At 34.2% G+C, this 12,210-nt stretch overlaps 4 protein-coding genes across 11 annotated transcripts in view; 2 read left to right on the forward strand and 2 right to left on the reverse strand.

Moving 5' to 3' along the window:
- LOC145203954 (villin-1-like) overlaps positions 1 to 678 on the forward strand; it is a 12,596-nt gene extending 11,918 nt beyond the window's left edge. For both annotated transcript variants that reach the window (XM_080076337.1, XM_080076338.1), the window contains one exon: positions 399 to 678. In XM_080076337.1, coding sequence (XP_079932463.1) covers positions 399 to 512 — 114 coding nt within the window. In that variant the 3' untranslated portion in view covers positions 513 to 678. The remainder of the gene's footprint in view (positions 1 to 398) is intronic.
- Positions 510 to 5,002, reverse strand: LOC145203955 (noelin-2-like). Of its 3 annotated transcripts, none has more exons than XM_080076341.1 (8): positions 4,705 to 4,989; positions 4,269 to 4,496; positions 3,866 to 3,973; positions 3,248 to 3,364; positions 2,799 to 2,971; positions 2,209 to 2,431; positions 1,597 to 1,769; positions 510 to 1,251 (listed from the first exon to the last, which is right to left on the reverse strand). In XM_080076341.1, exons 1-8 carry the CDS (start codon positions 4,771 to 4,773, stop codon positions 1,152 to 1,154), a joined length of 1,191 nt encoding a protein of 396 aa, XP_079932467.1. In that variant the 5' UTR covers positions 4,774 to 4,989; the 3' UTR covers positions 510 to 1,151. The 3 variants fall into 3 exon arrangements, with proteins under 3 accessions (XP_079932467.1, XP_079932466.1, XP_079932468.1); XM_080076340.1 differs by having other exon boundaries at positions 3,866 to 3,982; positions 4,705 to 4,988; XM_080076342.1 differs by lacking the exon at positions 1,597 to 1,769 and having other exon boundaries at positions 3,866 to 3,982; positions 4,705 to 5,002.
- A 480-nt stretch (positions 5,003 to 5,482) lies between these two features.
- Positions 5,483 to 10,797, forward strand: LOC145204047 (uncharacterized). Of its 5 annotated transcripts, none has more exons than XM_080076455.1 (15): positions 5,483 to 5,594; positions 5,868 to 6,024; positions 6,203 to 6,297; positions 6,356 to 6,523; positions 7,273 to 7,364; positions 7,423 to 7,488; positions 7,781 to 7,890; positions 7,958 to 7,994; positions 8,769 to 8,819; positions 8,891 to 8,929; positions 9,004 to 9,045; positions 9,150 to 9,260; positions 9,329 to 9,374; positions 9,858 to 9,990; positions 10,361 to 10,797. In XM_080076455.1, the coding sequence occupies exons 1-15, from the start codon at positions 5,578 to 5,580 to the stop codon at positions 10,496 to 10,498; spliced, it is 1,302 nt and encodes a 433-aa protein (XP_079932581.1). In that variant the 5' UTR covers positions 5,483 to 5,577; the 3' UTR covers positions 10,499 to 10,797. The 5 variants fall into 5 exon arrangements, with proteins under 5 accessions (XP_079932581.1, XP_079932579.1, XP_079932582.1 ...); XM_080076453.1 differs by having other exon boundaries at positions 5,484 to 5,594; positions 9,129 to 9,260; XM_080076458.1 differs by having other exon boundaries at positions 5,485 to 5,594; positions 9,129 to 9,260; positions 9,858 to 9,982; positions 10,361 to 10,427.
- On the reverse strand, positions 10,088 to 12,065 carry LOC145204048 (sulfiredoxin-1-like). Its single transcript, XM_080076460.1, has 4 exons — positions 11,945 to 12,065; positions 11,557 to 11,697; positions 11,257 to 11,354; positions 10,088 to 10,590 (listed from the first exon to the last, which is right to left on the reverse strand). The coding sequence occupies exons 1-4, from the start codon at positions 12,008 to 12,010 to the stop codon at positions 10,479 to 10,481; spliced, it is 417 nt and encodes a 138-aa protein (XP_079932586.1). The 5' UTR covers positions 12,011 to 12,065; the 3' UTR covers positions 10,088 to 10,478.
- Between the last annotated feature and the right edge of the window lie 145 nt (positions 12,066 to 12,210).

A 12,210-nucleotide genomic window follows, 5' to 3' on the forward strand; every position in this document is an offset into this window, starting at 1 on the left:
TATAGTTGCAATTTTTAATTAAAAAAGTGGAAAATGGGACCAGTCAGGTTCTTAGGGGTAACATTCACAAAAAGATTAAAAACCACTGGTCTATGATGGGATTCAAACCATCATTAGAACCCGATCTTATTAGGTTTAGTTTAAAAGAAAGGGCTTTGTGTAACTTGGGGATCAATTTAGAACTTTTATTGCTGTGAAAATGCATAAAAAAATAACAACCCATATCTTAAAAATGCCAATCTGTAAGTCAATGCAGTAATGGCAAAACGAGGAAAATCTCTTAAATGATTCAAACTGCTTAATTTTTGTAAAATACTAGTATTGGTCTGAAGTAGACGTTGCTGTTTCAAATGCATTAATATTTCCAATACAACGCACAAAGACTTGCTTTTTGGCAGAAATATTTGAATGAACAAGAATTTCTCGCTGTTTTCCGGATGACCCGAGAAGACTTTGCCAAGAAATCTGAATGGACAAGAACTGACCTCAAGAAAAAACACAAGCTATTCTAGACATAATATCCCCTCTATAAGACATGTTTCATATTTATATGCTTTTGCGCCACATCACAATATTTTGTTAAGCTGCGCGAACAATAAAAATCGTTGTTTTTACATTTCACTGATTGTACGAATTACCTCAATATCTCAATAAACTTATAGTTTTGCGTGAGTAACAGATTTGACAATATTTTTCGCAAAATTATTGTAATCAACCTTTGTTTGAATGATGTAATATTCTTTCATTCTATAATCGCATAAACCTCCATCAAACAGCATACGAGGCAGGCAACCGTGTTTGCGATTCGACTTTCGAGGGATTCACCGCACAGAGCCTGTATAACTCAGTTGGTAGAGCGCGAGTCCCGGAAAAACTCCTGTCGTGGATTCAAATCCCACCGCAGGATAGATTTTTCGAGCCTGTGGTTTTCCACATAGGAATGCTTTGTGATCAGCTGATTCAGGATAATTCCACCAATAGGCCTGGCGTCTTGTCATTCGTCCACCACCAAGCGGTGATGATTTCATCATCCAATAGATCGAATTGTAGGCATTTGTATATGCCCAGAACAACTTCCATTTATCACATACAAGTACTAGTGCCTCTTTCCAGACTGATGCTTCTTCGTAGAGATTTAGTTTGACGGACTTTCACGGAACTTTTACATCATATGTCGTCAAATCTCCTTTATCCCAAGCATAAAGACGCCGTTCTCGATGATAGTAATCCAACATGGTCAGGAATTGATTTCTGAAAACAAAACTTACTGAAATTAAAGATTTTTAACAACCGCGTCTTATGATCAAATGTGCATCAATAAGTTATACAAGTTGGTGATTTAAACCTCTCCCCAAATTTATTTAATAAAGAATTATTTCGGGTTAATTGGTCAAAGAAAGCATAGATTGACAAGATTACTCTAAAGACTAAAACGATCACTAAGTCGGGACAGCCGCGCAAGGTTAGACAAAGCGTTACACAATGCAAAAAATGAAAAATCAAGTTTCAAAACTATTCTATAATAATAGTTCGCGTCAAACTAGAGCTTCTATGTATTTTCAATCATTCTCTTAACATATAATGTTGTTAATTTACCTGATAGTCATGGTAATGTTTGGTCTCAGTACAGAATTTGTTTTTGTGTCAAATGCGTAATTCAGGGTTGTCGAGTACGAGTCGTACCGCTTGAGGGCGTACAAGATCCCGTATGCCATGAATGCATTGCCAGCCCATCGTTTCGTATAACGTGTATTCCATGTCTTAGTGACCTTAAACAAATAAGGAACTGCAGTTTTAAAGTACAGTTACTGGTGGTTGTGGCGCCAATCTTTTGCACATTGTTGCAAATAGAGTATGATAACAATTAGGCAAAGCTTTTAACCCCAAGTCAGTCTGCAAAAATTCTTGTTCAATTAGAACCGACAGATTTTAGTACATCACTAAATGGTTGCATTACTTCTTGATCAGGTTAAATAACGACAGTTAAAGGTCAGGGGTTCGAATCCCACTCCACACTAGATTTTTCCAGCATGGCTACATCATACAGGTTATTTTTGTTTTTAGGACACCTGTCACAGATAAGCTGTTATAATACACATTTGGAATATGGCTCTTCTAGGTCAATACTACGTAATAAATACGTTTATTGTGGCTACTATAGCTTTAACATGCGTTATAGTTAAGTATATACTTCACAGGTGTTTTTACCTCTAAAGTATTTTCGTCCAACCGGCCTATCGTAATATTCCATTCATTTGCTTCAGTGGCATAAATTACCCACAATCCCTCGCTGTCAGCCGCCAGATCAACGTCACTGCTGCCGGCCCATTGATATGGACACGAATTAGCGTAGCCTGCTCCTGGTATAGTTTTCTCTAATACCACGTCTCTTTGCTCGAAATTGTACTTTACGATTTTATTGCTGTTGTATCTAAAACGTATGCCATGAGGATATTAGATCAGTCATTAATTGGATAAGAAAGGTTTGCCAGTGCTGTCCAAAGTGTTTGACCTTTTGTGATTGCATACAAAATACGCTAAATAAGCTCCGCTTTTGTAGAATACAAATATTACGTTAAAAAGATAACTTGATCGTTTTAAGAGGCCATAATTCAAACAAAGACTATAGTTTAAATAAGGTTCCAAAGTTATGTAATCCGCAACAAACAAACAACAAAAAAATAAACAAAAAAGTTAGTTACGTTTTAGGAAAAACTTTAAATTGTGCTTTTCTAATACTGGATTTGCTTTAATGAATACCTAGCTAAGTTAAAAACTCTGAAACAGTTGGAAATTACTTGCTAAAGTATAGGTTTCCATTCATGACTACATGACCAGTGCCACCCCAGTAATACGGCAGAAGATAGAAGTCAGCGAGTGTTTCGTTTGCCTCACTTGTGTATACTTTAACCTTGTTGCTTTTCACATAATTTTCCAAAACATACACGAAGTTGTTGTTCAGGGTTTGATCCTAAACAAGAATTAATTACCAAAATCTAAATTCCACACCAATTTTTTTTGTGACGAGTTTTAACAAAAAAATTAAATAGAAGAATTAGGCCTTTATCATATTGTTTAACGGTACTATTTCCAAAAACATTGTTGGAAGCATCAAAAGCGTGTTAAAGTAAAATTCACAAGATTTGCAGCAAGTATAGCGTAGCGTAAGTGTTTCAGATAATTAAACAAAGATAATTTTGAAGGATTGCAAGAAAATAGTTTCACAAATTAAAAAAAAACTTCTGACCTTCATCCATGCTCCGATCGTATTTTCTGCTTTCCTATGTACCATTGGTTCCTCAATTGAAACGATCATGTTTCTTGGTTTATCTGATTTCACATGTGCGTGGACGGATGTGTTTGCCTAAAAAACGAAAACAATAAGTTTCAACAGAAACGAAATTTTGTAAAGTAATGTATTTCGACATCTTGTTCTCATTTTTAAATCCGTTACAATAGCATCGGTTTCTTTATCTAAAACGATTGTTAACACTTTCACGCTTGTCTAGATGTAAGGTCAAACTTTAAATTTGTTAACAGAATGGCAATTCGTAAGTTATTACAAAAAAGTTTTTAAAAGTATTTGTTTTTTATGAATTCGTCATACTGTTGGGCTAATTCTGTCAGAACAAACACTTCGTTGTTGGTTTCATAGATAACCAGCAGTGGTGGGATTCAGCCGGTTCGCACCGGTTCTATAGAACCGTCGCACGAAATTTTATGAGATTAGCGAACCGGTTAGCGTTACTGGTTACTGTCAATGGACTTTTTGTAACAGAACCGGCTAAAAAATACGACTTCTGTGATAGAACCGACTAACAAAAAATTTAAATCCCACCACTGTTAACCAGTATTAAAACGTTACCTTTCTTGTATACGTGGTAGATATCGTCGTTGTGGGGTTCGTGGGGCCTATTTGATCTACGTATTGTTGTTTCGAAGAGGTTTTAGAGGAATCGTTTAACCCAGTCGTCTGTAAAATCTGCAAAGTAAGTATTTTGAACAAACCAGATAGAACCCTTCAAACAGGACCACATCTCTGTTAATAGAAGCAAACAATCATACAGTACTACACACAAAGACATGTTACAAATTGTTGCTTTGTGTGTATGCTGCTTAAAAATATAATCCCAATTGATAGCTTGTAAATTTTACATTAAAATTGATAGAGAACGAAAAAAGTACGGCTTTAATTAAGACCAACAATATTTTTCTTTAAATAATGGCTGATGAATTTACTTCCAACTTTAATAATTATTTTTAAATACCGTTTTGATTTGCACCAGACCCGTAGACTGGTTGTTCATTGTTGCTTTGTGTTGATAAGCAACTGCTTGATCAGTTACACGTGATGAATTAATGTCATAATTACGTCTGAGTTTTTGTTTATAGCGGGGGTGGACAGCTAGAGAAACTTGTATGTCAGTTGACCGAAGATAGTTGAAGCAAAATATGAAGGTAATTGCGAGGAATATCACATACGATGAAATCGTGTTCTGCAAAACAAAACCGGTTTTATTATCAGATCAAACCTTATGTTCACAACGTTTGAAAATCCTTGTCTTGTGAAAATTATTAGTCTATCTCTGGGCAGATCAGATATGAGTGAATTCATTCACACCAGCAACACTTTTCCCGTTTAGTTCTAATATGTGACACAAAAGCTAACATACAACTGTTATTTGTTACAAACTCTAGACCTACCTTTTGCTTCTTTTTTAATGCCTTGGATTTAGAGTTTAACTTGATTTTAGTTTTGCCAGTCTTGTGCATTTCGATCAACGTTCATTTACAGTTTATTTGACCACCAGTAAATTGCTTACACCAATTCAAAACCCAACATATAACATTCAACTGAAAATACAGAAACCCCTGTAAACTAGCCTACTGTAGTAGTATTTCAGCATTTGCTTCACTTAAATTATCATGGATATTAGACTATATTCCTCCTAATTACAGACACTATAAATGTCTTTCAAATTACATTATTAGACACAAAGTTAACGCCCATTTACAATTTCAAAGCCTGAAACGAAAAGCTAAGAGCTTATTGCAATCAGGTTGACCGACTGTTTTTGTTTCCACCTTTGACTGTTCATTGTTTTCAGACACTCAATTACCCCCAGGCTATAATCTATCGCGATCGTAGATAGAATCAATTTGTTGCTTAAACAACAGAATAGGCTCTTTAGATACACAACACGCATTTACCAATATCTTTTTAAATGCAAAATAAATTTTAGTTGCTGTGATGCAAGTTTTGTAATTTTAATGATTTGTTGTTATTTTGATTTTTTACATCATAATTTACAAAAGAAAACACAACAACCAAATTAAAGTGTGACAAAAATTTAACAATGCGTTGATAATCAAGTCATTTTCTAACGCAATGAGAATTCTTTACCCCTTGATGGAAAAAAAATTGATTTTCAATGAAACGCAACCCTGAAAAATGCGCGGGAATTTAACCAATTATGACGTCAGAGAGACGGCCCCGGGTTTCTCTGATACGCGCCGTTTTGAAAATCACCAAATGCACGTGTTGCACACTGACCAAGATTACAAGCGCCTGCCAAAATGGAGAAAATCCGCAGGTAATTATTTGATCACTTGTTGATAATTTAGTTGCTTTGCTTTGTAAATCGTTCGAGCTACTTTTCCAATAATTGTTTTGTAATCGTGCTACTAATTTGAATCAGATTTGGCTAGTTGGTGCAAATTTTCTGTTGGTCTTAATTGATTTGATTAAAAATTTCGAACTGCTGCTGTCTTTAAGACAATCTGTCAGTTACTTATAGTAGTTTTATACAAACAGTAAACCAATTTTATGTGAGTAGTTTTTTGGACTTTTTTGACAAAACATGCAGAAAGAGGATCAACAATTCGTTGGAACAGTTAAGAAAGCTCTTGCCTTATTCTGTCAACATGAAAAAGGACATGGCTTCCCTACTTGAACAAACAGTTGAATACATTAATATTATGCACACTGTGTTAAATGAAGACAAACCTGCTTGCCTAAACAAGGTAAAATATAAACTGAATTATCATGATAATTGCAAACTAATTTAGATTTTCTATATACACCACTACCTTGGCAGTAATGTTTATGATTAAACTACTTTTCAAGTCCGTGCATAGTGTTCCTAAATTTAGATTTTGGTTATGACAGATTTTGGTTTTATAAAATAACTGTTGTTGTCAGGTTTATCTTTCCTATCGACAAAAGACTGAGCAAATTGAGACATTTAGAAAAAATTTCAAGAAAACTGCAGCAAAAAAAGCAAAGGGTGAACCAGGGTTAGTGAACATAAAGTTCTAAATCGACTTTTCTGCTGCTATAACAACTATTTTTCAGGTGTTCATGGGGTCCACCATTTGGTCACAATCAACAAATTGACATGAATCCATTCACCAAACATCCTTGCATGCCCTCATCGTATTATGATTCACATTGTATTGGCAATCCTATGTGGCAACAACATAAAATGCCAGACTCTTTTCTCATGAATCAACCAACATACAGGTTGTGGGGTTTGTTTGTGGCATCTACAAATAATGGCCTAACATTTTTTCTTGAATGATTTAGGAATTTGTATTTACATTCAAGTTGTGTCTCTTGTTGCAGTTGTTTGTTGTGGCTAATCATCAACTGCTTTCAGATTGACCCCAATTGGATCTAAACAGCTTACTGTGTTTAGAACCATTTTCTGACCAACGTTGTTGTAGGGCAGGGTTTTTTAACCAGGGGTACATGTACCCCTTGGGGGTACGAAGCACCAAAGCAGGGGGTACGACAGTCAGTGTAAAATTATACGCAATTTAGGCATATTTGTGAAGAATGTGTAACAAGTTACTTTGTTATATGTACTTGATTTTAATCGACTGATTGTTGGTGTTCTGTAAATATTGTTGAACTTACAAAAATGCATGCGATTAATACACTGGGTTTAATTCTTATTATTGTTTACTTCCGTCGGCCATTTTAGACCGGGGGTACGAGAAAATGTCATGGAAGCTCAAGGGGTACGAGCGCTAAAAAGGTTAAGAAACACTGTTGTAGGGTGTTTGTCACATATATTATTGTACCTTACATCTTTTTTGTAAGTACCTTAACCTTGATTCCTAATTCATTAATAATGGTTGTCAAGTTTTTGGCACATTACTACTATATTGTATTTATGTATGTTAATCAATTGTTTAAATTTTAAGTCAAAACCAAATATATCATTGTGTCACTGTTATACTGCTTGAATCAAGGTTTCTTGTTTTTAGTGGACAAACAAACAATCACTTTCTGACAGTAGCACCTCCGACATCTTCAATACATTCACGGTCCTTATACTATCCACCACCTACAAAGCAGTGTAAGCATGTGATGCAAATATACATTTTATACAAACAATTCAAACTTTTTTTGTGCAGTCGAATGTGGAAGTGATACATCTCAAGCACAGGATGCAAACCAATCTATTGATGCGGCAAAGTCGGGTAAATAAAGTTCTTACTAAACGTTCATTTCCGACACTGAATTTTTTATGTTAGTTGATACAACATTACTTTTCATGATCTATTTCCTCATTTAGTGCTCTCCATATTCATTTTAGTTTATTACTAAAATATGGTTTTGTTTCAAATCATGATCCATATATCCAGTTTTTATCATATTAATGTATTGCTTTGCTTTTTTTGTTGTGTATATTCAACACAACAAACTAGAGTTAGTAAATTGGACTGCATTTAAAAAAAAGCTTTAATTTATATGTTGCTATTTCCTATCAAGCCTCTCAGTCAAGTTCAAAGTTTGGAAGTTGGCAAGTAGTGACAGGGACAAGTCAAACTCCCCAACATGCTTTGACGATGAAAAGCAATTTGACTTCACCACACGATGGAGTAAGGAATTGATTGTGTTGCAAACAATCTTTAGGACACAAAATAAATGCAACTTTTTTATTTACAGACAATCAACAAGTCTGTAATCTTCCACAATGATAATGGTAAATTATTTTTACAAGTTGTTTCATTAAAGTAATACTATTGTCTAAAATTCTCTTTGAGGTGAATCAAACATTACACATAATGCATCTAAAACTGTAGTAGTGCAATTTAAAGTTGTCAACCTAAATGATTCTTATCCTAAATTGTCTAAATAGTCCATTTGAGCTCTACAACAGGATTCTGTTCATTCGGTATTTGTTCGTTTTTAGTTTGTAAAACTATAATTAACTGCATGCAACAATTGTGCAATCTTAACATACAAATAGACGTTTTGCTATACAGTCGGTAATGTCAGGTAAAAGCAAAAATTCCAGGGTAAAAAAATATAAAATAGGATTTGGTACTTTGGGTTTGTTTAACTCAGGGGTGCACAACCTTTTTTCACTCGCGATCGACTTTTGGGGTAGATCAACTCTCGAGATCTACCATTCCAATACAAATTAGCAAAGACCTAGCGAGTACCAGAACAAAGTAACAATTACTACTGCAACTATTACTTTTGTAACGTAACAAAGCGCCTACTTATGAACTTATTAACATATCCTTATGATTAATTCACACAATAAAGTCATCTATGTACAGCAACGCGTTACAAAGCAACTATTTTAAATAATTTTCTGCAACCCTCGCGATCGACTTGAGATCAGTCTGAGATCGACCAGTCACGCGATCGACGGTTTGGGCACCCCTGGTTTAACTCATCCGGAATAGTTTACAATTCTCGATATCCCCGGTGATCAGTAGAAATGGTGCACTTCACATTTTATACACAGGTGAATGGCAACATCCTATGTTGAACCAATCACCAGCCAAACTCAGCACAGGTAAACTTATAAAGTTGTTTTTTTACACACATAGTACGGATTGTAGTTTCATTTTATCTGTTTTGTTTCAGAAAATGTCATGGGCAAACCACAAACAGAATTTTATGATGGTAAATAGATTATTCGATTGGAATATATATATGTGCATAGTGTTTTTAATGCAATAATGTTACATGTGTTTTAGAGAACAATAACACTACAGTTCCTGGTGCAAGCACAAAATCAGGTAAAAAACTGTGAAAAAAAAATAAAACATAAAAATAGCTTTGTTGTGGATAATGTATGCTGTTTTTTCTTCATAAAATTTAGTTGAAAATAAGTCTTTATCAGAAAAGGCTTCAAACAGCTCAGTGGACATTACTAAAGCAATTACAAGTCCATTGCAAATGCACTGTGACATCACAGATGGCAATATGAAGTGTGACTCGCCTCAGAACAAAGGTAAACATGTTCAACATCACAATTTCAAGTTTTAAAAAACACAATCTAAACTTTTCTTTATTGTGTAGTATCGCCACCTGAGATGTATTTTGCTACAAGTGATGCAACAAACATGTAAGTATTGCCTCCTTATTTAGATGGACTCAAGAATTTTAAATCATACCTGACCATTGTATTGCTTTTCTTACCACAATAGCATCTGTAGACACATTGAGAATGATTATAATCAAAGCCAATGACTCTCTCATCGGCTACGAATAGGTGGCAAAACAATTTGGAGCGGCATTCATGCACTTTGAAGTAAAAAAAAATGATGAACAAAAACTATAACTGATGCAACTAATGTCTGATATTGTGATACAGTGGAGGTCTTGATTAGTTAAAACAGAACTCCACCTAATTGAAGTGAACTGACTTTGACCACAAACAAAGCTCTAATGCGGCCCTTACATAGTTTTCACTGTTATTGCAGTTATTTTTTTGAAAAGTTGGTGAAAAGTCCAAAAATATCACAACACTGGCACGTCTTGTGAATAAAATATACTTGTAGTAGATAAATTTGGTCACTTACACAGCCTAATGCACATGCTTTTTTAGCTCAACCTTGTATGGTGGGTTTGCTTGGAATGCATTACCTCCATTAAGTTTGAACCCAAACTACTTGACTGCAAACTCTCAAGCTCATCTTATACCTAACACTGAAGTGAATCAACATGCTACAAGTAGGATGGTTAGATTTTTGGTGGTCATCACAATTTCTAATGTAAACTGAGACATTAATGGTGTAGGAATGCTACATTGAGCTTACTTCGAGGAAACTGCTATAATTATAGTAAATATGCTTTATTGCAAACATTTCGAATTGCAAATAGTAAAAGTACCCTGGCAGTTTTTTTTGTTTCATGTAGTTATAGTTAATGTAACAAAGGTACACAGGTTTTGATTACTACAACATTATATAAAAGGCAAATAGGAAGCTAAAAATGATTTAAAATATGTCACACATATTGTTTAAAACTTCTAATTGGTTCAAAGCAAACCGAAAATCAATTTTCCATCTTTTAGATAAAAAAAGTAAAAAAGTGCAATTGTTCTTCCAGGTTCTACACAAAAGAATGAAGACAATTGATTGCTTTTACTGCAGCATGAAGAATGCAAAAAGCTTTCCATTCCTTAGTTTCATTGTGCCATTTTATTTTCCTTTTTTCTTCATTTTTTTCACCTTAGATCTGGAGTAGCAGCTCCCAAATATGGTCGGAGTGATTCCACTGTTGATTTAACCAACTTCACATCAATAAAATCTTTTTTCAATCTCATATGAGCTTCATATCTGTGTTCACATATTTATAATTAATCACATATAAATTATATTTTTATTTTCTTGCACCTTGTTTTTTGTGTGAAACAACTCTGTTTTGATTTCTACTGTGTTTTTTTGTGTGATCAAACTTTTGTTGTGCTGTGGTAAAATGAATTTCAAATTGTGCCAAATCTGTTCTTGAATGCCAAATTAAACAAAAGGTGTATTACTTCAAAATTATGAGCCTATAGCATTCCTTGCTAAGAATGACTTCCCTAAGAATGACAACACAATAAAGTGTACAAATTATAACAAGCAGAATACAGACAATGCATGCTGTTTCAACCTATAAGGTGCTTTTATATTAATATAGTCACATTGAGCTGACATCACTTTGATTCAGTTGCTAGGGCATTGTGAACCAGTTATTTCAGTGGTGTATGCCCAGTTGTGGCACCTCATAGAGCAAGGCTTTTCAGTCTGTTGGGTTTGAATCCCATAACAGGCTAGATATTTATAGTAGACTGGCTTGATTCGTTTTAATACCTCTACTAGGCATGGTATTTAGTTATTTAGAAATATATGTGTGTTGTGATTGCTGGTCTGTAGGAACAGTTTAGGATTAATCACAGTAGCATACAATAGCATACTCATATTATCTTTTTAATTCTACATGTTTTGAAAGTCTGTTCTTACCTGTGACAACCCCCAAAGGAGTAATAATAATCACCTCCATTTCTACCCTTAACCCACATCACATCAATTGGGGGAACATTATGTCTCAATTTTTCATCCTAAAACAAACACAACAAATGGTAATTCTTATGATAAATACACTTGCTAGTGCAGTGCATGCTTTATTGGTTAGAAGGTACTACAATAACAGTATTTTACAATAAAAAAGCTGTACCAAATATCATTTTAACTGAACGATATTTTACAAATGTACTAAATGAGTAAAACTAAAAAATAATCATACTTATATATAAGTTGTACCTGAATCGTTTCCATTAATGATAACACTTTCTCTTCACTTAGCTCTGATGGAAATGGTCTGATCAGATGTTTTATTGGCATAGTATGAACTTCTGATATGTGGTCACTGTGTATGCTCACAATATCGCCTTCATTATATGTCTGAAAAGAATTTCAACCACTTGTTTAAACTGAGACGGAAATAAACATTAATCAGCAGACGTGGTTATAATTATTACAAATGTACTAAATTTTTAGTAGTACAAACATGTTATAATGCTATTTTCCACATCAGATTGTATAGTTATATCCTACCATGTGGCGTAAGAAAAGTTCGGTTTTACTGTAAAAAATAGGTAGTTTTTCACATTTTCAAACTTATTTACTGAATTTAGGTCAATAAACATACCGCCATAGTCACAGCAGGAGTAGCTCTGGTGATCAATGCTCTTAAATTTGTCACAATTTTCCACATATTTCGTTATTCGTTGTTTTTCTAAAACGCAACATCATTATTTGTGCTTTAACGCTTGAGTAAAATCAGCTGTGTCAGATGAAGCGTAGCAAATTTATCTTTTACAATATTTTATTTTAATGCATTTTAAGCCAAATATTTGGTTTATGTTTTAAACTTTTCTTAGATTAAATTTGTATCTCCAGTTTTGAAGACAAACT

This window comes from Phallusia mammillata, chromosome 8 (assembly GCF_965637545.1).
Source record: "Phallusia mammillata chromosome 8, kaPhaMamm4.hap1.1, whole genome shotgun sequence".
NCBI lineage: Eukaryota > Metazoa > Chordata > Ascidiacea > Phlebobranchia > Ascidiidae > Phallusia > Phallusia mammillata.